This window comes from Phasianus colchicus, chromosome 1 (assembly GCF_987193195.1).
Source record: "Phasianus colchicus chromosome 1, bPhaCol1.hap1.1, whole genome shotgun sequence".
Taxonomy (NCBI): Eukaryota; Metazoa; Chordata; class Aves; order Galliformes; family Phasianidae; genus Phasianus; species Phasianus colchicus.
The window spans coordinates 177,145,282-177,168,958 of NC_143436.1; the positions used below are offsets into that span (position 1 = coordinate 177,145,282).

The window sequence follows — 23,677 nt, forward strand, 5'->3', positions numbered from 1 at the left end:
ACGTATTACATCATTACCAGAAAACAACAGATAAGGAGAACATCAGCCACATCAGCTTACTAGCTAAATCCCTTCACTGACCCCCCTTTCCAACAGCTGCCTCAAGACCAAGAGATTGCTTGGCCCCTGAGGTCTTGCAGAGCTGCTCCTCCCTGTGTTTCTCACCCCACCCTCACTTACCATTTGTCCACTTTTCCCGCAGCAGTCTAAATTTGCTTCTAGGTGATTCCTTACACAGGGAACTCTTTCTGAGCTGGTCCCCAAGGTCACTATTTTCTCTGCATTCAAATCCTTCCTGCAGGCCCACTCCTACAGTGATACCTACAAAAAATTGGTTATCTAATAACTGCTGGACAGGAACTAAGCAGGGATGCTCAGTATCTTAAAAAACATTATCAAAACTTCAAACTGTTACCATATATATGAGCTTCGAGTTCACTCACACAAGGTCTGTGACTAGCCCTCCCCCCCCAACAAATACTCCTTTTTATTTTTGTCTTTGAAATAAGAAAACAATTGAAACTGTAACAACTGTAAAGTACTCAGATACCAACACACTGTGGGTACTACCAGAAACAAATAATCACCAGTACTCCAGAGTATCTGTAATTCCTGGGGAATATTTTGACTTGAATTATTTCTCACACAATAAAAAAAACCTTCCAAGTATATAAATAGAGAAAAATCAATTTCAAAAGCATGCTTTCACCCCACCCCACTCCCCGAAAGTTTCACATGCTAACACTGCTCCTCAAAATCTCGTATGATTTGTAGATTCAGAAGTTTTTCCTTCTGTTTTTCTTCAACCCCTTCAGTAATTTTCCATTTTCTTCCCAATTTCCACACAAAATATTTAAAAGCTGGAGAAAAAAAAATCCATCTCTATTATTTTCGAATTTCTTCAGCTGACACATGAGACAAGAAGCCATGAAATGAATTGAGTAATTTTCAGCTACTCCCATTGGAGATGATTCTGAGAATTGATTTTGGGATGACTGGCGACTGTTAAACACCTGAGAACTGAAGACTAAAAACAACAGGTTAAGTTCTCAGGTGTTTAACAGTTGCCAATCATCCCAAAAATCAATTCTCAGAATCATCTCCAATGTCTTAAAAACACTGCGAGTAAAACATTATCAAAACTGTATTCTCTACCAGCTCCTGGAAAAGTCATTGGGAAAATTAGAAGATGAAGCATCTCTCTAATAAGAAAGTTCAGGTAATATGGCAACCAACATAGCATCACTTACAAGAAGTACAAACAGCTCTGGAAAAGAAATCCTCAGCTCTGCACTTTAACTGTGTACACTTTAACTCTGTGCACTTTAACTCTGCGTCCAAGTGTGGAGCCTCCAGTACAAAAAAAGACAAGAAGCTGTTGGAGAGGGTCCAGAGGAGAGCCATGGAGATGATCAGGGGACTGGAGCACCTCCCCTGTGAGGACAGGCTGACGGAGCTGGGCTTGTTCAGCCTGGAGAAAAGAAGGCTGCAGGGTGACCTCATTGCAGCCTTTCAATACCTAAAGGGAGCCTACAGAGGGGAGGGGAATCAACTCTTTGAAAGGGTAGATAACTGCAGGATGAGGGGAAATGGTTCTAAGTTGAAGGAGGGGAGATTTAGGTTGGACGTCAAGGAGAAGTTCTCTACTATGAGAGTGATGAGGTGCTGGAACAGGCTGCCCAGAGAGGTTGTGGATGCCCCGTCCCTAGAGGTGTTTAAGGCCAGGTTGGATGGGGCCCTAGGCAGCCTGGTCTAGCATTAAATGAGGAGGTTGGTGGCCCTGCATGTGGCAGGGGGGTTGGAGATTCATGATCCTTGAGGTCCCTTCCAACCCTGGCCATTCTGTGAACTGCAATAGCTGCTTTCCATATGCAAGCAAAGAAGGACTAGGGGAAAAGAGGCTGGTATATTGCATACCATACCATATTTACCTTTAAAGTCTAAGCTAACTGATGGTTTCTTAATACTACAAGCTGCAAATACTCAAACACTACTAGAGATGATGATAAAAATCCATATTTAGAATAATCCTCACCATTGTTTTGTTGCATTAAGAAGCGTAATCCAACAGATTACCTTTAATATCTATTTTCCTGAATGGCTTATCTTCCCATTTTTTTCTACATCCACTATTTCATTTAGTTTAAAGAAGAATAGACTAGTAAAGGCCTACAGACATTAAAAAAAAAAAAAAGCAGAATATACACACAACTCTATAAGTCTTTCTACCCCAAACCTAGCCTACTTATGGATTTAACCAAACCTAAGACATAAGTCTCAGCATGCTAACTGCCAAGTCATTGCACACAGTTGCTTCAGTAGCAGTCAATACCCAATACGGCTGCCACCAGCCTCAGAACATACAACTTACAGGGTGAGAAAACAGCAATAATGCTTTCATTAGGTGAACCCAACAGAACCCTAGCCTCCATTCTTTCTTCCCTCTTCTCACAGGCAGGCAACAAAGCCTGCACTGACAGGCTTTCTCTGTGGAGAAAGGCAGAGCAGCACTGTTGGTGGAAGTATCGCAGGCACATTATGGAAATACTGATCTGTTTTAAAAGCAAGTTTCCTAGATTAAGGATTTTTGTACAGAATAAGGCTTGAAAGCCCAAGAAAGAGCCAACAGCAGCTCTGTGCCCATGGTCAGCTCCTCAAGTCCCCAAGCCAGCAGTACTGGCTCCAGGGTCACAGAGCTCAGAGCACATCAGCACCAGGCAAATAGCCTGCACTGGCAGCAGCCACCACATATCCTATGTTTTATGGCAAAATTTACAATTGGATTTTAACATAATGACACTTTTCTTTAGACCCTTCCTTGGGCATCAGCACACAGTAATGCAGGCACTGAACTGCTCCTTACAGAGCTTGTAAAGGTTCAAACAACAGAGAGCAGACGTGAGATGTTTCTCACGCCATCGTGCCTCTCACCTGCCCTTTCCTGAGCTGCACCTTAAAACCATATCAGTCATATCTTTCCCCTTAAATGCCAAGGAACAGTAATTCCCACATCTCTGCTCCTTTTGCAGTCTTCCCAGGCAAGGCACCACTGCTGCTTCACCTGCCAACTGGACTGACACCTGGTACTTGCGTCCATTAGAAGAAACGTTTTTCCAATGCTTTTTCTTTCCTTTATCTCTGTTATAGAGGTCCTATGTGAAAAAAAAAAAAAAAAAAAAAAAAAACCTCCAGACAGGTAATCACAAGCTATGTTTCTTAGTTTGCAGCTGACCAACTGCACACCTCACATGGAAGACCAAGCAGTCACTCCTCCAACAGAAGGAGCAGGAACAGTGCTTTGAACATCTGTGCTCCAAATGCTATGGGGCTGAGGATGCTACATTCTGAAAGTGGATGGAGTTCATCAGCACTGGTAGTCTTGCTCCCAAGAACAGAAAAAGACAAAGTAGTCAGGTTAAAGGCACACTGAGCTCACCACCTCAGCTCTGAGGCTAGACAGCAGTGACCTGTGCAGATGAAAGCACAAGCTTGAGGCAAGGATAAGGCATAGTTACCCAGAAGGCTCTAAACCATAGGGGGTAGAAAGATGAGTTGGACTCAAAAATGAATTTTGTGTTTTTGTTGAATTTAGTAACCTCAAACAGAGCTTTCTTCCAATAGTATCTGATGACTTTCTGACCTCCTGTCAGATGTTAGTATCTAGAACATCTATGGCATAGAACAGTTTAACCACACACTGTGTGAAGAAATATCTGTTGGTTAGCTCTGAGCACGTCACCTGCTTGTTTCACTTGATATCCTGGTACTGAAATACTTCTGCACTGAAATACTTCTTGTCTTTTCACTGCTCTCCTCCTTACCACTCAGTGTCCCCATCACCAATGTTGTGAAAATAAGTCAGTATTCGGGGAACCTCCATGATTACCACAGAAAAACCTATAAGTAAATTAATAATCCCGTACTCAAAGCAGGATTAGAGTAACACACATGGTAGAAGGAGGCACTGACCCACTTTTAATAATAAATAGGACTACACAGTTAATTACTCAATGAGCATCATCTGCTCCGTGCACCAAATGAGGCTGGGGTCTAGCGAGAAAGAAAGAAGTCAGCACACATACATGTGTACCTAAAAACTGCCACAATACTTCTGCATTAGGGAAGATGGGCAATGGGACTGTACAGGCACTTTGGGCACTTTCTCATTTCATATTCTTCACTTCAGAACTTTGGGGTTAAATGAAACCTTGTGTATTGTTTTCTATATTCATGAGGAAAAAAAAAGCTTTCATTCCATCCACTTGGAAATCATACTGGTAACACAGCAGGGCATCGGCAAGGTAAGAATTTTAGATATTAGCTTTCAGGACCTATACAGATCAACTCCAGATTCTGAACAAATATCTTCATGAAACGAAGCAACGCAGCCCAGAGGCAAGACTGGGCCCACTCCATGGTTCTTTACCTTTCATCACTCTCTCCCTCCTTTCTTCCTTTGCTCTTATCCTAGCCAGATCCTTTCATACGAGACACTCATTTACCAGCTCAAGCTTTTGCCTCCTGTAACTTCATGTGAGGAGGCTCCCCCAGCAGGGAATTGTCAATAACGTTGGAGTGATTTGTCCATTCTTGCTGCACTCACATCAGCAGCAACTGCAGAGAGTTCTACAGAGCCTTAAACCTCTGACGGGCTGAAACATATTCAATCAAAGCATAATTTCCAAACAATTTAACTACTCAGCAACATCAATCATTGAGCACACAAGTTCTACTTTTTTTTCTTAGATTTAGGACTTAAGTTTTAGAATTCTTCTGTATGAGAACAAATAAAGAATATCTTTCATATGGAAGCTTTTGTCCCTATGTCAGCTCTGCATCCTCTCTCCAAGCCTGAAATCAGTAGCTTACAAGATTTAACTCTATATAAAAAGAAATCATTTTTTAAAAGTGTATTCCACACCTAATTCCATCCAAAAGAGAAACAGAGACGGAATCACTGGTGAATCTTTCCTATCTGCTTGTATACTAGGAAAGAAAAGCAACAGACTTCAGTTTGAACAACTGAAGTTTGATAAAACAATCAACAACTAAAGATGGCATCTTTTAACAGAAAGCATTGAGCAATTCCATGTTTCAGGGTCCTCCGGGAAGAGCGGACACAGCAATGCTGCGTTAAGGCAAGGCACTGTCCAGCTCTCCGGTGCACAGACGTTGCTCAATGGCATGAGCTCACCACCTGGGCTCCTGACACATGTATCAAGCACTGAGAGCTCCACACAGGAAGGAAGTTCAACATGGTTACATCTGCCTTTCACACACGCGCACACAGAAAAAAAAAGCACCTGGATGTGAACACTGAGTAAACAAATACCAGCTTTATGACAGATCAATAATGCAGCCAGGCTTAATGCATTCACGCAAAGAGGCACGACACTTCCCAGGGAGCTGCGCTGTGCTGAGCAAACCGAGCCGTTCCAGCAGCCGGCACGCACACATAACGTTACGGAATCGTCATTTACAAAACCACGGGCGTTTTTCTGCGCGGAATACTATTTCCACGGGGACGCTCCAAACTTCCAACTTCAGACTCAGCCGAAGTTGTCCGCGCGAGGCACGACCCGGGCCGCCCCAAGGAACGGCCGTCCGGGCAGCGCCTCCCCTCCGCCAACGCAGCCGGACCCCCTCCGAGCCGCCCTCCCCGCAGGGTTCAGACGGAGCAGCGCACGGGGGCGGCCCGGGAAGCGGCCCAGCCAGCATGGCTGTTGTTATTTGTTTCCGGTAGCACCACGGCACGCTCGGTAACCGCCTCCCCGGCACGAACGGCGCGTCCTCCCCGTACTCACTCGCCAGCCGCGGGCCATCCAGCCCCGCGCCGCCGCCGCCGCCGCCTCCTCCGCCGCCTCCCGCCCCCAGCTCGGCTTTCTTCGGCCCCACCACCGCCGCCGCCGGGCCCGGGCTGGCCCCGTGAGGCACCGGGTATCCGGGCCCGGCGGCGGCGGCGGCCGGGGGGAGGCCGAGGGGCAGCGCGCCGAGGGGAGCGGCGGGCCCCGGGCCGGCGGGGGCGGCGCCGGGCTCCTCATGCAGGAACTGGCACTCCTCGCCGTAGAAGCAGGTCTTGTCCTTGGCGTAGTAGCGGCAGAACTTCAGCTTCACGGCCCCGCCGCCTCCGCCTCCTCCGGCCCCCGCCCCGCCGCCGCCCGCCGGCCCCGCCGCGCCGACCCCCGCCGCCGGCGGCCCCAGCACCGGCGACGGCGAGGAGCAGGGCAGGCCGCTGGGGTTCATGGCAGCCGCCCCGCCGCCGGGGTCGGCACCATGGGGAAGGAGGGAGGGAGGGACGGGGCGGGGAGGAGGAGGAAGGGGCGCGGGGACCGCCGTCACCCCGAGGCTCCGGCTGCGGGAGGGGGAGGGAGAAAAGAGGGGAGGCGACTCCGCTCCGCTGGGGCGGCCCCGCGGCGGGGGGCGGCGGCGCTGCTCGGAGGTCCCGGCGCCCGGGGTTGTTTATGCCATTTTCCTCTTCCTGAGCGGCTGCCCGGGCGCGCCTGCGCCGGCGCGGGGCATTGTGGGAACTGCCGCCGCCGGTCGGGGCGCGGGGGCAGCGGGCGGCTGTGGCGGCGGCGGCCGCCTCGGGGCGGTGGGTGCCGCGCGGCCGTCGGCCGGCCCCGGCGCGCTGCTTCCCGCCCCTCGCGGCGTACCGGGGTTCCCTTCTGCCTGAAGGGAGTCCCTCCGGCCGCGCTGCTTTTGAGAAGTGGTTTTCCCCCCTGCTCGGTGAGGCTCCGCTCTGTCACCTGCGCAGCCTCTCGGGTTGCTCTCGGGTTTTCCTCAGTCGCGTTGCTGGTGCGGTCGCCCGAGCGGGCTGTGTGGGGGCAAAGCGTCGCGTTCTGAAGCGCGCTTGGCGGCGGTTGGGTATGGAAAGCACCGAGTGTGGGAACGGGAGAGCCTTGTGTCTTCTCTGGGGGAAAAGTTACCCCAGGGCCCGTCTCCGGAGTGCTCCGACAGATTCTGTGGAGAGAAATTAACAAAAATATACGGAGTGAGCTTTTCGGTGTTGTGCTGAAACCTATCGGAACCTTCCTCCCTCAGAGGAAGTCTTTAAGGGCTTCAGGAAGGAGCCATGCGTTAAGCTGGAATCTCCGGATCTGTTCTTGCAGTCAGAAGGACTCCTCCAACTTACAAACCAGCTGTGAGGTACAGCGGTTGTGCCAAAAATGAAAATTGGGCAGAAAACTGAGACGGTGACAGGAGTCAGAACTCTGATGCCAGCCTGGCATCCAAAGAGAACAATATGAGGTCTGTCGCTTCTCTGCCATTCACCAGGTTTCAGCCTTCTTGCCTCCCAACTCTGGGACAGAGATTCTATGTGTGCTATGTTCCTGCAAATATAGAAAACTAGACAAAACAGTGGAAATATCCTGTTGGTTTCTCCTTTAATGTCTCTCAGGGGGAGCCCAGATACCAACCACAGATGCATAGTCAGGGGAGCCCTCATGAGCTCCTCAGACATGGGAAATGCCTTGGTCAGAACTTGCACCTCTTTAGGTAATCAAAAGCAGTTGGCTTTAGCACACAAATCAGAGGTATTCCTAGCAGCTCTCTGTGGTGCTTGCAGCAGTCCTTTGTTGTGTATTACTCAAACCGCATCATTAGAGTTAAAGCCTCTGAGGAGCAAAGTCCCAGGCTTGGTTGCGTGGGAAGCTGTTGGGGCTATGGATGACACGTCCCTCAGCTCCTGCAGTGGGGAAAGAGAGGGTCTGGAATTGCGTTGTTTTCTCTTCTTTTATCCTACTCATCCATGCCTTGAGAAGACGAAGAGTAGGGGAGAGCTTTCAGATGGGAGAGGCCTTGAGAGCCTATGGGTTCGTGGAGGAGAATGGGAGTGTGAAGATCCAGTGCTCAGAGAATGCCAGGTGTGGAGAACGAGGGGAACCCAACTGCACCTGCAGAAGTCCTGTTATCAGCAGTCTGTCTATCAGCCCTTTTTCCAGGGATGATGTCTTTTGGAAAAAAAATCCCTTCGAAAAGTTCAGACTGAGTAGACTAGTTATGCATGCATCTGAGAAGGCTGGGAGGGTAGCAGAAAAATGTTAATAAAGGGAGAACAAAAATCTCAGTTTTCACTCAGGTTTCCCAAGCACTGTGGATCTTTTATCCAGAGCTTTACTACTGTGGATCTAATGGTATCAAGTTATCTTAGAAGAGATTTCATGATAGACATAGGGAAATACCTTTTCTGGGTGAACTGGTTGAGCATGAAATAAGTTCTTCCAAGCAAAGGCTTCAATTGTGTAGCCACTCCCATTGCTGAAGTGTATTCTAACCTGTGTTTTCGGTCTTGTGAATCTCCTTTTCCCACAGGTCTTTTGCTGATCCATGCATTTGTCTACAACTGCATGCACGCTGAGGTTAATGGGCTTGTGCACACACAACATACATTATTTCTGCCTCTATGCTATAGTTCAGGTTGGAAACATCCACCCTGGATGCAGAAAGAGCTGAGATAGTGGAGGGGGCTGTGGCACATGACCCTGCCAGCTGGGGTGCACAGATAGCAATGAGGCATACGGTATGATGCCATGGGGCTTTGGATTCCCCTCCACCCGTGTTGGTGTTAGTGATCATCAAACTCCCAGTGAACAAGAAGTCAGTTTGGAAGCAACCTTTGTTGTTTTTTTTTTGGTTTGGTTTGGTTTTTTGGCCAACAGAGCCAATAGTGGAAAGAAGTGGAAGATTGCATGAGCCTCTTTTTGTGGCTCTGGCAAACCCTCACGTTTCCCATCTCTCATTTCTGTTAAGAAATGGGACTGAAGACTGACCTGTGGCCATTGGGACCCTGACACCTTCTTGTTAATCATAATCATGTGTTCCCATCCAGTTTTATTTCCACTGCCTGTTCCCAGTGGCCAGCCAGGACTGAAAGGTGTCCCATCGGCCATTCAGTATATTTGAACTTGAACTGCACTGCCTTGTGCAGCCCACTGATCATTCCTGCTGTGTAGCAATTGGTGATGTTACCATTCTTTTCACAAAGCTAAGTCCCCAGTATTGAAGCTGGTACCTCTATGGAGAACACTGCAGCTTCTGTCTCGGACACATACCCAGATTTATTTTGCACAATATCCAGGGAGAAAGACAAAGGAAAAACAGAGAAATGCCCCTGGGCCTTGTCCCAGTTTGTAGTCAAGTCGTAACTGCAGCGTGCTTTTTGACCCAGAAATGGGAAAATACTCCTGTGCATATATACAGGCTTAGCCAAGTGACAGAGCTTTTATTAGAGAGAGAACAAAACATTATGAGATTAAAAATAGATGGGGGGCAGGGGTATAAAAAAGGAAATCCTTGGGAAGGAAAGCTCTGCCAAGAGTTCTTTTCCCCAGCCAAATCAGGTTGCATGTGCCAAATGGCTCTTTCTTAGCATCTGAAACTGTGTTGAGAAAGCTCTGCCCGCTATTGAGAGTGACGATTTCTCTTTGTGTTGACCCAAAATTAACATGTTTAGTAAATCATGTGGAAACAGATCCTGAAGTGCAGGCTGGCATTAGATAATAGAAATGAATGACAATACTTTTTGAGTGATAGAGTTATACTAGCTGTGATATTTATTTATTTATTTATTTTTCTAAGGCATGGGCAAGACAGGTTTTGTTGGCAGGAATCTTGTTAAACCTACCAAGTAGCAGGGAAAATAAGCACTGTTGTATTATTTTTTTTTCAACACTACGAGTAAGTCTATTACGAGATATTATCTCTGCCTAAAAAACTGCCCTTCCTTGATGTTACTGAAATACATCAAAGGAAGTGTTTTTTGAAAATGGTTTTGCATAATATGACTTTAACCTTTCAAGTCTCATAGTATATCATTAGGCAAAAAAAAAAAAAAAAAAAGCAAAATTTATGAAAATGTAAGTACAATCAGAGCCCACAGTAATATTAAAAGGAATTTAGCATTCGTTTTTCATTTGTTGGTTGTGGTGGTTTGTTGTTTTTTTTGTTTTGGTTTGGTTTTTTTTAAGTAATAAAGCCTGATAGCTCAGGATATAAACCAACTGGTGTCTGAATTCTTAGGGAAATTGCCACTCTTGAGAGGATTAATCCACAAAATTATTTCTTTTTTTTAATCTTCCTTTGAAGCGTTTGCAGCTGACTAATAGGCAGGATGTTGGACTGAATGAACCAGGCTGCGGTAGCAGTTCCAATGGGTCCCTGATGGGGTAGTTGACTTTACCATCAGTACATGGAAGAAACTTAATGCTGCTCCTGACCAGATTCCCATTCACATGCAAAAAGAAATTCATTCCAACTCAGTTTTGAATTCAAATCAAGTAGCAAGTCAGGAGCTGACCTTGAAGTGTTCCTTCTTACACCCACAGTAAACAATGTATGCTAACATGTATGTCAATTACGTATGGGGGGAGGTCTAGCCTTAGGCTAGAGTTCATATTAATACAAGCAATAAAATATTAGCTTAGTGCTGGTAAACCAGCCTTAGTTTAGCTAGGGAGTTTCCTACCTTCTGACAACTCCCACTGGAGCTGGCTTTATCTAACTTTTGCAGTGAAGGCCAGCCATAGTGTGACATAAAATGGATAAAATCCTTAGTAACAGAACCACAAGGGGACAAAGAAGAAACCTGCTGACTCAGAGGAATGCTTAGTGGTCATTTGCATGCATACGGCATTTTTTGAGCTTCCCCTGCTTGCAGTCTGAAGTGTTTAGAATTAAATAAATACACTGGATTTTATGCATTTATTTTGGCTACGTCCAATAGATATGAACTGTCCTAATTGCTGACATCTTGCACAAAAGCTTTTAAACTGAAAACAACACATGTATTTTGAGACTTCTGATATCAGATCAAGTACATCACCAAGAACAGGTTCTGATACTTAACCATAGAATCACAGAATCGTTAAGGTTGGAGAAGATCACTAAGATCATCTCCTCCAACCATCAACCCATCCCCACCATGCCCACTAATCCACATCCCTCTGTGCCATATCTACACATCTCTTAAAAACCTCCAGAGATGGTGACATTAGGCAGCCTATTCCAATACCTTGTCAATATGAAAAGAATTTTTTCCTAATATCCAACCTGAGCCTCCAGTGGCACAATTTGAGGCCATTTTCTCTTGTCCTATTGCTGTCACCTGGGAGAATAGGCCAACCCCCACTTTGCTACATCCTCCTTTCATGCAGTTGTAGGGAGCAATAAGGCCTCTCCCAAGCCTTGTTTTCTCCAGGCTAAACAATCCCAGTTCCCTTAGTCATTTCCCATAAGACCTGTGTTCCAGATCCTTCACCCACTTTGTTGCTCTTCTTTGAAGATTGTGATGCTTTCTGATTAAGAATGTTAATGTCAGTTTGCATCTAAACCACAAAAAGGCAAAATATATTTAATGAAATCTCAGTAGCTTCCAGTGAATGCGTCAGGTGGAAGAGAAAATAAAGCTCTTTATCCACTTGCAAATTTTGTACTAATGGACAGGCACCCACTCCTTTGGCACACATAGAGGTGTTCAGTCAGGTCATCATCTTGCCACCCACTGGGCACTAGTAGTAAATGACAGGCAGATTTCTGGTAGTTACTGAAGAACATACTGTCTGCAAACCAGTTTCTGAAGGCAAAAGCTGTATGTAGATGTGGTATTGAAAGGGATGTAAAAAAACAGAAGAGACATGAACCTACTGGAGCACGTTCAGTGAAGGGTCTTGAAGATGATTCGCATCACATGGGGGATGATGCACGAGTTTGGGATATTTGACAGATGAGGTAGAAGTGAAAAGACTGGAATTGTTTGGCCTGAAGAATAGAGAGTTCAGTGGAAATCTTATCAATGTGTACAAATATTTGATGGGGGAGAGCAAGAAGATTGAGTCAGGCTCTTTTCTGTTGTTCCCAGTTCCAGGACAAGAAACAACAGGCGCAAACTGAAACACAGGAGGTTCTCCTAAGCATCAGGAAGCACTTCTGTGCTGTGCAGGTGGTTGAAGATTGGAATAGGTTGCTTGGAGAAGTTATGGAGTCTCCATCCTTGGAAAATGTTTAAAACTAAACTGCAGTTGGCCCAAGGCAGCCAGTTCTAGCTAGCCATTCTTTGGGAAAGGGTTGAACTAGATAATCTCTTAGATGTGTCTTCCAACCTCATCCATGCTGTGTCTGCACAAAGTAAAGGTCATCTGCCATCCAGGAAAGCAAAGACATACTAAGAACTTTTTCCCAGCATGGTATTTCTCTTTTCGAAATGATTTCTCTGAGACCTATGGAGACCTATGCTTCCTTTCTCAGTTTTTACACCTTTGCTAATGTATCCCTCCCTAGTTTTCACATCACTTCAACGCCTTCAACTCCTTTGATGCAAAGCACTGCATCAAATACAAACTTGTCTTCAGCACCAGGGCATAAATGTATTGCCTCAATCTGTATTTCTGAGGCAGTTTTATGAGAGGCTGTGTGCTCAACTCCATTAACAGCGCTAGCCTCAATGACTTTTCCTCCACTTCTGCAATTATCTGTGGGATTTTTTTCTATGATTTCTTTTATGTGCAATATACCTGTCTAGCATCCATCTACGTTTTTATTTAATCTTCTCTAATGCCAAAAAAGCTATTTCCTTTCCAAGTATCAATACCAACCAAATCCATTCAAGATGTAATCTCTGGCAGGTTTCTAAGAACAATTTATTGACATTGGGTTTATTTTCTTACATGCAAGCTTTCTGGGCAAGGATTGTTTATTTCCAGTTCCCATACAACTGCAGAATGACTTTTTAGTCCTTAGCAAGTAAAAATACTGCTACTGAGGGATTAGCAAGTTGGAGGCAATGCAACAGCTTAGACCATAGAAGTGGATCCACTTTCTGTCTAGGGGACACAGTGTATGGATGCAGCAGCCCAGAGCCTGATTGCCCCTCTGAAGGGACAGATCCAGTAACAAGTCAGTGAAGAGTAACTCCAGCTGAAGTGGACTGGTTGGACCCTCTGCATGCCAACGAACAATAAGTAACAAGAAGGCAGATGCTGAAGAGCTATGCACTGGGTGAGGCAGAGCAGGGACCAGCAGCCACTCATGGCTGTATCCCTATGTCTGTGTGTGACCCCAGAGGCCTTTATTTTTTATCCCCTGACCATTTCAGAGCATCTGGAGCTCGATTTGAGCCTTCCTGCAGGCAGCGCTAGTTCTCTCTTCCCTGTGAGGTAAGCACAGATCCAGGCCACCACCACACACCCTCTCTTGACACGAGTCCCCATGTTGGGCAGCCACTTCCCCTGTCTGGCAGAAGGCCAGCTGCCAAGGGGGCAGAGCTCTTACCACCGCTGGAAATATCCCTCAGCCCAGAAGAGGCCCCTCAGCTCTCTGGCACACAGCCGTTTCCTTCAGGCTCAAGACTGTGGTTCTGGCTTTTGAAGAAGTGGTTTCACTGCGGGCAGTGACGTGTGCCCTGAAGACACCACCTGCATGGCTGGTCCCACACACTGAGGCTGGGGACGGCAGGCATCAGCAGTATGGCAGTGCGTCTGCTGCACCTTTTGGGTAAGGTTTCCTCAACCCACTCCTCGAACCCTGTCCTCCCCGTGTCCCAACCTCTCACTGCATCCCTTCATACCTTGCCTTTCTTTCTCCCCTGGCTTCCGATACATTCCTTTTCTCCTGCATCTTTTATTTTCCATCCTGCTTTTCTTCTGTCTTCTGTGTGTCCTCCTTTCTGTCCCATCTCCTTGATCTCCCAGCCTGGCTCTTGTCCTGATGCATTTCATGCTCAGAGCAAAAAGTATCTAAATGTAGTAGGTTTTTTTTGTATTCCTGATAAAGAAGTATTAATACCAGCTTGACATGATCACTTTAAACAATATACCTACAGTTTTCTACGTAAATAATCTTTGAGTGAGATATGTTGAAATTTGCATCTGTATCTCAGAAGGTTTTGTTGTTGAACAATCTAAATAGAAGGTGTGGTATTAATATCTAGAAAGTATCTCTGTTTTTTTGGAGAGAAATTCTGCCAACACCTCAGTTGTTAAGAGAAAAGAAAATAACAGTGTCTTTTATCTCAGATGCCTCCAACTATTTTTCTCTGGCTTTAAAATAAATGACTTGCTCCTATCAAACATGATCTTGCTGATTCAAAATCCAGGGCAAAAAAAAAAAAAAAAAAAGTGTTTTGTTTTGTTTTGTTTTCTAGTTTTCTCTGTTCTGATGCATTGCTGGGAAAGTTATTTAACAACTTGAGGTCCATTTTCATCTCCATATACAGGAGTAATATTTACTTCAAAGAGCAAGTCTTAGATGTTATTCATTCATGTCTGACAGTCTGCATGAGGTATTGCAGGGATGGTGGAGTAAAATGAAAATGAGTATTTTATGATCTCCTGCTTTGCATGATTGCTGATACTATTATTAAGTAGTAGTAGTCAAAGATGGATTTCTGTCTTTTCTTCTTGACTGAGCTGTGCTAGTCTTGCTGGCAGTGTAAAAGAATAAACAAAAACAATTAGCTTTTGGGATATGGTAGTTCCTGAAGGCCTCTGTGAAGAACAGACCTCAGCATGGCTGAGACAGCTCTCAGGAGTGAGAAGAGATGCAGAAGGACCAGGGAGGACTGTTGCATTGTCTTGTGATATTACTTAGTCAAGGCAACAATATAGGGAGGAAGCAGTACTTCTTTTAAGGCCAGCAGATATAGGGAAGAAACCAAATACGTTGGGACATGCAAGCTGGATAGGGTTTGAAAAGACAGATGGAACTCACAGCAGATGTCCTGAGAATTGCTGGCTCTATGAATCTCTCTCTAGCAGATGACTCTTTAAAAGAAATTCTGATGAAAAACTGTTAAGCATTTAATTAATTATATGTTATTTGTTAAAGATGGGTGTGTTACCTGTAAAAATCCATGTATTGTCTAGAGGTAAGCCCTAAGTTGGGTGAACACACATAGCTTGTGTCTGCATGATGAACCATAACCATCAGAAATTGAGCACTTACTCAGCAAAAGGAAAGCCAAACTGCAGTAACTTCTGGAGGAGAATCTCCCCAGCATGTACAGAGTGAAGGCATTAGGTCTGCTTGTGAATTATACACTCAGAATTGCAAAAAATTCAAGAAAGAAAATGATCTTGTCTATTTTTTTTTTTTTTTGCTGGAATAAATAATACCCAGCAGCAAGGAATGTAATCCCAAAAACTTTAGAAAATAACAAATACAGTACAATATATATGTAAATACAGATATATATATTAAAAGCACTACTCCAGTTCCTCATCTTCTTAATGTTTTCTGGTTATCCTAAACAAGAGCTTGTGGTTAATGATAATATTATCTAGCGTACAGCATTAGTGGATGAGGTGGGAGGATGGATGGGAACCGAGGCAGTAATATAGCTTCATGTTTCACAAGAGAACTTCTGTGACAAACAGAGACTTTCAGTGACCTTTCTCACCAGAGGAATCTTTCCTTTAACAACTGCTCCTGCCCCCTTTATTCGTGTTGCACCCGCTGCTAGTGAGAGCTGCTCATGGAGTTTTATGCATTTTCAAGGCGGCTGAGAGAAACAAAGCTCTGAGCTGTTAAGATCTCAGCATGGCTGACAAGTGAGAGGAAATTTTGTATGAGCAAAGACTGCAAACTCAGGCCCTAACAGGCTCTGGATTATATTATGCTGTATCTGATTGCACAAAACTCCTGGAACAATAATGTGAAAAAAAACCTTTGCAGAACATAAGTGTCTATTCCTTCTGCATGGCAGAAAACCCAAAAACCACGAGATAGGACAGCACGTTCTTCCTTTGTAAGGGGAACCTTCAAAATGGGTGAGACCCAGCAGGATGCATTTAAGTCCCAGCAATAGGAACCAGCAGCCAGCAGGATTTGTCCACGTCCCAGCAGTCAACCTTCTGCTGACACCCATCTGGTGAGCAATCCAGAGCACGCTCAGGTGCTGAGCCCCACTGCAAGCAGAGAAATTAAACCAATCAGCACCACAGGGGGAATCCAGTTTGATTCTAACTATAATCTCTTTTCCGAAGCATGTAAAAATGTTGGTGCAAGATTTCTCCAGTTGTGAATGCTGGAAAAAGCTAGTAAGTGGTCTCCTTACTCAGGGAAACATAGTTGTGCCCAGCAAAACATATTTTCATGGTCATCTATCACTGTGTATATCATGAATCAGAGGATAAGGCATAATTTCTGAAGTGATGATTCCTGAAGGTGAAAGAGGATTATATGATGATACAAGTGAATGTAACTTATAGCTATTGGTGTTTTGTTTATTTTGAGGTTTGGCCTATCTTCTCAAAAATATTTCTCACATTCCCCAGCTTTCCAGTTATTGAGAAGCCAGTATGCCCAGCAGTGCATCGGTGCATGCTGCTCAGTGAAGCAGAGCTGCAGGCATCTCATCCTTCCACAGCATCCCCTTCTACATCTCTTCCTGTTAGGACCCCAAAATAGTATAGCACACAGAGCTGAATCCAAGCTTCCTCTTCTGTTGTTCCTGCATTTCTGAAAATGCAGCTATTGAAAGATACTGAAGTTCATGGCATAAGCTCAGTGATGTGCAAGATTATGTGCTCTTAACTGAAAAACTACTTTGGGTCATTATGTTGAGCTAGTTTTTCTGAAAATTTTCGTGGAAGTGTTCATTGCAAAAAGGCAGGGATGAAAACATACAGCAAACATTGATGGAATTGAAATTGGAAAGTAAAACATTTACAGGGCAGAAATATGGAAGAGTGGGAGTGGGTAACCAATAGAGGCAGAAAGATACTCCAGTTTTGTATAGCAGCAAAGTATTGTTTTATCCCAATGATTGCACAATTTCAAAAGGAAAGTAGGAACCAAAAATCAGTTCAGAGACAAGACATTTTTTTCCTTTTCATGTTTTGTAGCAAAACCATTCTCTTTAGCTCTCCCTGCTTCTGTCTGTCTTTCCCCCACCCACCTTTCAGGCTGTCCCTGTTCACTCCCTCACGCGCTGTCCAGAAAGAGAAAGACTGTAGCATGCTATAGAAACTTGTTTTCATTTAAAAGAGAAGTTTTACAACAGTGGGATGATGAGTGATATCATTTCACTTTCTGCAGTGTTCTGTTTTCATTTCTCTTTTGTGCAGGTCCTCCTCTCACTGTTGATGAGGTGCTGGAAATGTCATACCTTTACCTTTTGGTACTTAACTAAAGTAGCTCTTGCTTGCAGGCAAGCAGTAATTCCACTAATATTGGTAGAAGTGCTGTCAGTGTGTCAGCTAATGAGCCTGGAGTACTTAAACACAGAGTACTTTAAAAAAAAAAGAGTTAAACAAAGCAAACTTACTTATGTAATTAGCTGAGACAAGTCTGTTTGCTTTACTTCAGTGTTGTCTATCCAGCTCGTTAATGGCACAAATATGTGCCATCCCTGTGAGCAAACATCCTGTAGAGGATATTCAAGAAGAAGGACAGCTCAGCACCACTTATAGGAGACCTATAGCTATTCTGCAGGGTGGAAGGGCTGTCACTGACCCAGCTAGTCCCATGCAAAGCAGACAAAATGAACAGTAACAAGTAAAAGAACAGTTCAGCTGTTTGAGCTGAGCTTTTATCTGCAACCCACATGGAGGGTAGATGGAAAGTTTTCTTAATGAAATGAAAGGCAAATAAGAATTTGAATACAGCCCTGCAGTTCTTCCTCACCCAAGCGGTAGGTAACCACAAACCAGAAGAGGCAGGACAACTTCAGTCTTCAGCATTTGCTTTGTGCTAAGGTGGTAACTATTTTCACATTAAAGCTGTGAGTTACTGACCCTAACTGAGGACTCAAAGAAGTGATTACAAAGCAGATCTATAAATTAAGGAGCAGTATGATGTTTGGGTGAGTCAATAACTATAAAAGAAGCCTGAAACAGCAATAGGAGTTTGGGCTATTCATAAACAGGCATAATCCTGCACTAAAAGCAACTGATTCCCAGAGGGACAGCGAGTCTCACGTTTGCAGGAAGGCAAGTATAGAATTAGAAAATCTGGAACCCGATAAAAATATATAAATCAAACTGGATTGTGATTCATTCTGGCTTAAAAGAATGATGAAATTGAAACACTGATCACAGAGCATGGTTTGGATAACAGTCTGCAAGAAACTTAATGGCAGAAGCAGTCAGTAAAGCTGGATATGTAACAGTGTTGTGAAATGTATGCCTGCACTTCATGTCATCATTAGTTTACTTCATAAAGCACCAAAGCAAACAGATCTACAGGTAATCAGGAAAAAAGTAGGAGTAGCTCTCCTGACTCCCAGCTATGTGTTCTTTTAGAAAAGGTTCTGCCTTGTACTCTGACAGAGAGGTATAAAGCACATCCCCAGTGCTGATGTGAAATCTTTATCCATCTCAATTATGCTTTGTTAAGATTTCTGCATGATTTATAAGCTGGCTGCAATGAGGCATAGACAGATCTAACTGTCCTCCTCTAAGAAGAAATACATTACTATTAAAAAAGCATAATTTTATCCGAAAGGTAATGTTTGCTGTATCAAAAATTTGTTACTACATAACAAGACAGAGGAGAAATTCTTGGAAATGGTGGCTGGGGAGAGAAGTCACGGGGTATAAAAGAATGTGGAAGAAAGTGGAATGGCTTCTTTGCAGCTGTTTTCATCTGGGGCCTGAAAAGGCAGGGCAGAGAAAAACTAAAAAGGTGGAAAATTAATTTGTGGACAAAGTCTTCTTTGCTGCATATGATAAACTGTGCTGGAACCGGCTGGCTTGGCAGCAGTGTCTTGAGGCTGATTGAGCAACACAATTTTTCCTTCCTCAGAAGTTGTGAGGAGGTCTTTTAGATTTGGAAGGACCAGGGAAGCATAAAGCCAGCAAGTCACCAACCAGCAAAACCTCTGCTGGCATTTGCACTGAATCAATTAGAAACGGTTCATTCACTGTAACAAGTTCTGGTGTGATATCCCTCCTAAAAGAAACACTTCTGCAGGAATTTCTACTATATATACAGGAGTTGTTCTTGTGGAAAGAAAAGAAAAGAAAAGGAAAGAGGAGAAGAAAAGGGAAAAGGAAAGGAAAAGGGTAGGGGAAAGGGATAGGGATAAGGATAGGGATAGGGATAGGGAAAGGGAAAGGGAAAGGGAAAGGGAAAGGGAAAGGGAAAGGGAAAGGGAAAGGGAAAGGAAAAGGAAAAGGAAAAGGAAAAGGAAAAGGAAAAGGAAAAGGAAAAGGAAAAGGAAAAGGAAAAGGAAAAGGAAAAGGAAAAGGAAAAGGAAAAGGAAAAGGAAAAGGAAAGAAAGGGAAAAAGGAAGGGCAGAAGTAAAGAAGAAAGGAAGAAAAATCTCAGGCAAGAGCCAGAGCTGGCTGAGGTCGCTGCCCCAGTGCCGGCTGTGCTCTCGGCGCAGCTGTGCTTCTCCTCAGGTAAAGCAGGGCCGGGCGCGGCGGGAGCGCCCCCTCGTGGTCGCACATCGCCCCTGCGTCCGAACGAGTCCGCGGGCACCGAGCGGGAGCTCTTATTGCCAAGCAGGGCAGGCGCTTCCCTGTGTGCGCACCTCAGCGTCTCTGTGAAATCCTAACTCAGCTTATGGCAACAAGAAGTCTGTCTGACTGCAGTGAGAACGAGATTTCTCCTACTGCGTTCTGCTATGTTATGGGACGTACTCCTAAAGTGTGGTGTGTCTGTGGTGTTGAAAGGATCCCCAAATCACTCTTACTAGTCTTGATACACAAAAACAGAGCCTGCAAATGCACGTGCATAGTTATGTATTTCTACTGTCTGCTAACAAAAAAAAAAAAAAAAAATCCGCACAATCTGTCTACAGTTTTGTTGTGTTTTATTTTTATTAAAATGCTTATCCCTGAGCAGAGAGATGATAGACACATTCACATTTGTTTTCTACTTCTGTTTTATAGTTCTAGTTATGACAGCCATGGCTTTCACTTCTGCAATGAATCAAAGCACATCTAAGATTACATGTGTGCTTATCAGACAAAGAAATGGAGCTTCAAGGACAGAAGAGACATCAGTATCTTCCAAGGTGATCTAACAGAAAGCAAGTTGCTTACGAAGTTTCCTGTTCACTCCAGAAATGGAATCATAGAATCATAGAATTGTTACAGTTAGAAAAGACTTCCAAGATCATTTAGTCTAACCAACCCAACCCCAACATGCCCACTAAACCACGTCTCATAGTGCCGTATCTACACATCTCTTGAACACCTCAGGGATGGTTACTCCACCACCTCCCTGGGCAGACTTTTCCAGTGCGTCACCACTGGAGGAAAGGGGAAATTTTTCCTAATATTCAACCTGGTATAACACAAGGCCATTACCTCTTGTCCCAAATACTTTCCCAAAAGCTTACAGCACTCTGACCCTTTAATCCATGGCGGTGTCACAATCAACTTCCCATTGACCAATCTCCTAAGGAACCATTTCAGTACACCGGCCAAAGCTGTGCTGTCCCTGTGTCTGATGAAGCGGAATTTGGCTGTTATCTCTAGATACCTTTCAGATCGAGCAATGGGAAAAAGAAGGAGCAAGGAGTGAGAAGCAGCAGAATCATACCAGGGTACCTGGTCAAGCACTGTGTGGGGCAAAGAAGGCAACAAACCCCATCCTTTCAAAGCTTACACTGGATAAATGTCACCCAGCACAGTGAGGGAAATATGTAGGGCTGTTTTTCAGGGATCTGCTTACTTGACACCTCTTCATGTAGCTAAACTTAAAGACTCATTAGTCTACCACCAGCTATGAGTGCTGCAGAACCTTCCATTTGCAATTCACCATTAGCAGTATGCATTGGTGAGGAAATGAAAGGTATGCAGTCACCCAAGCCAAACATTCTCTACCCAGTGAAGCCCACAAGAAGCTGAGGTCTGGAAAGCAGTAGGACAGTGAAAAACATTCTGGCCCCGCCTTTGCACTGAAGTCTCAAACAGAAAGTTTTCATTATAGTTCTTCTCTGTACTCCCGTGGTCCTACAAGAAGGGAAGCAAAAATGAGAGCAAAGAATAGCCACTATGGGAAATTGTAATGTTTCTGGCTGAAGTTGCTCTGTGATGGCCTTTTATAGAGAACAGAATTAGCTAATGCAACATGAATCCTATTGGGCTTCTTTGTGTGGTAGAATTCAATATACTTATGAATCTTTGACAGTAGGGAAAAAATGGGAGTACGTTGAAGGTGTTATTTTAGTACAGTTTCTATTTATATTTTGGGCATTAGGAGGCATTCTTAATTTATGAAGGCTTTTCCAGAAGAGAATCCTTTAAAAATATTTGAGTATGAAATAGCAGACAAAGCTAATTGCTACCAAATACACAACAATCTGTTCTCTTGCATTGCAGATCTCTAACGTTTTGGAAGATCTTGAGTGCCATTTGAATTCTCAGGGAGCAGAGAACATCTATGAACCAATTAAAAAAGTGGAAGCTAATGTGTTTGAAGATATTGAATTAAGAGTGATAATGAACATTTCAGAGATCATTTCATGCCATTGGTTTTTTAAAGAAATCCAAGCTTGTGAACTGTCATTGGATTCAGATAACCAGTAAGTCGAGGGATGTACTGGATCAAAGAACATGGCAGGGATCATTTCTCTTAGGATACAAACATGTTCTGCGTGACTTTGCTTGTGTATAATTCCATGTCATACATTAACTTTTTAAATCTTGTCATCAATTGAAGGTTATTGCCTCCAACTGCAGGGATCCTGGGATGGGATTGTAGGTAGAGTACTTCCCTGTGAATCACTCCAGCTGTTCTAAGTCCATCCTTCCCAGTAATCAGCATTAGGCACGGACGTGGGTACTTGTGGTTGTAAGGTCCTATAGTAGCTGCATGTATAGATGGATTAAAACACTTTAGGCTAAAGGGTGTAATGTAAATAATGAGTACTGTTATCTCTGAATAGTTTTTCATGCTATCAAGCACAGAGCTAATGGAATGGTGTCTGCAGCATATTACCTTTCAGATAGCAAAGATGACTTTATCTCCTGTTTTATAGGTATGTTACTTCTTTGTCTTTTTCTCAAATAAGAGAAACACAAGCAGGAAAATACACTCTCTCAGTCATCAGTAAAAACAGCAATTACACCATCACTGTTCCTGTTCTCATCCAAAGTAAGTATGTCTCAGACAGCAGGATTTACTCCATCAGCAGGTCCAAGAGGAGAGGCTTGAGATCACCCAAAACAGTCAGGCTTCCACCTTTTCATGGGGCATCTCTCTTCCCAAATGCCTCTTCTCATCTGCTCAGCCCATGCTGGGTGCCACTTCTTCCATGTTATGTGTTTCAAGCACCTTCCTAGGTCTGCATTGGACTTGTGGCTGTCTTCAGTGGCTCAAGTCAAAACCATAGACTGCCTTACTACATGCAAGTCAGCTTTCACTAGTTGATGACAAGCAAATGAGCAAATGAAGATGTAAATGTGCAACAGCCCTCTTCTTTGCTCTGAGAGATTTCCCTCTGTGCCAGAAGAGGCAGATGAAGGGTGGCTGTCGTATGCTTTCAAAGCTTGTGGGCTGCCTTTTTCTTGCATCTGAATTCATTTATTCTCAGTGGTCTCAGGGTAAGATACACCAGCCCTACGGCTGCTCGGCACAGAGATGCACAAGGAGCTGGCTCTGTAAGTGCTGAGCCCAGTAGGACATGGCAGAGCACAGACAAGCTGCAGCTTTGCAGATTTGGTTGAATTTCCTCAAGGTCCACAAAGGGGACATCCACCATGCAAAGGCAACTGCTGTAACAAAATTCAGTTTTCCATTTCCTACTAGAGTTGTCCAAGAACATTTTTTTCAAGACTTGAAATGATTTTTTTTTTAACAGTCAGGAAGTAACATATTGTTTTGTCTGTAAGGGCCCAAATTTAAATATAAAGTTCAGTATAAATGTGTTAAGGAAAAGAAAGCAAAAAATCAATCCAAAGAGCTAAAATTCTGACAAAGTTGCTAGGACTAAACCCCTTTAGAGATAGGTTTAATAACAAAAATTATTACTTGCCTTGTTTCTAATATACTGTGTCTAATCAATGTTTAATCAACATTTTTATGCCTTCTTTATTTGCTATTAAAATATTTCTTTTAATGGACATTTTTTCACTCAGATGCCTGAAATGTCACCTCCAGTTTCTCCTCATTTTATCTGAAGACTTATTGGGTGTCCTAATTACAATTTTAAGAGCTTCATTGAAAGGACAGAGTATTAAACTTTGATTAAAATTTACTTTTACTACCACATCAATTAGGCTTTAGAGGTAAAAAAAATGTTATTACATGCACAAGTGAGAACAGTTCAAAATAGTCTCAGTAAAGATCTTTTTCATATCAATTGCTTGGATTGCATTATCTGCTCCTGTGAATCTAATGCCATAATTACATCTCATAAAATCCTTCAGGCTAGATGTGAACCCTTCAACTGAGATGTGAATCTCTGTAGGTAAAAAAAGCCCTCTGGGCCAAGCTTATAAGAGAGAAATGAACAAGAATTAAAAAGCCAAAAGTATTAGTTTCACCTTAATGTGTCACTTTACCGGAAATGAAAGCACAGCTCTAAAGAGAATGGCAGTCTCTGGAGTGGAAGTTGTAATGTAAGATGGCCTACATGGAGAAGCCTGCTGCTGATCAGAAGTTGTCATTCCCTGCTGTTCCTCCATTGTGTCTGACTTGATGCAACAATCTTATCTGGGGCTGAGATTTTGCTCAACAGCTGCTCCACCAAAGGCCAGGGGCTTGGGATGTGGTTTCCAAAGGTGTCTGT

At 43.9% G+C, this 23,677-nt stretch overlaps 2 protein-coding genes across 11 annotated transcripts in view; one reads left to right on the forward strand and one right to left on the reverse strand.

Annotated features, from left to right (window-relative positions):
* PAN3 (poly(A) specific ribonuclease subunit PAN3) overlaps positions 1 to 6,514 on the reverse strand; it is a 75,444-nt gene extending 68,930 nt beyond the window's left edge. For 2 of the 6 annotated variants that reach the window (XR_016463219.1, XM_090133699.1), the window contains exons 1-2: positions 5,805 to 6,513; positions 181 to 321 (exon numbers count right to left, since the gene is read on the reverse strand). Coding sequence is in view for 5 of the 6 variants with exons in the window: in XM_090133699.1 (XP_089989825.1) it covers positions 181 to 321; positions 5,805 to 6,243 (580 nt within the window). In the remaining variant the exon portion in view is untranslated. Of the gene's footprint in view, positions 1 to 180; positions 322 to 5,804 lie in introns of all 6 variants that reach the window. The other 4 variants (XM_090133721.1, XM_031615678.2, XM_090133709.1 and 1 more) reach the window with 3 other exon arrangements.
* The window catches only part of FLT3 (fms related receptor tyrosine kinase 3), a 41,962-nt gene continuing 23,941 nt past the window's right edge, over positions 5,657 to 23,677 (forward strand). For 2 of the 5 annotated variants that reach the window (XM_090133667.1, XM_090133685.1), the window contains exons 1-4: positions 6,592 to 13,488; positions 19,830 to 19,954; positions 21,267 to 21,469; positions 21,926 to 22,041. In XM_090133667.1, coding sequence (XP_089989793.1) covers positions 13,461 to 13,488; positions 19,830 to 19,954; positions 21,267 to 21,469; positions 21,926 to 22,041 — 472 coding nt within the window. In that variant the 5' untranslated portion in view covers positions 6,592 to 13,460. Of the gene's footprint in view, positions 5,760 to 6,591; positions 13,489 to 19,829; positions 19,955 to 21,266; positions 21,470 to 21,925; positions 22,042 to 23,677 lie in introns of those variants that run through there. The other 3 variants (XM_090133660.1, XM_090133661.1, XM_090133678.1) reach the window with 3 other exon arrangements.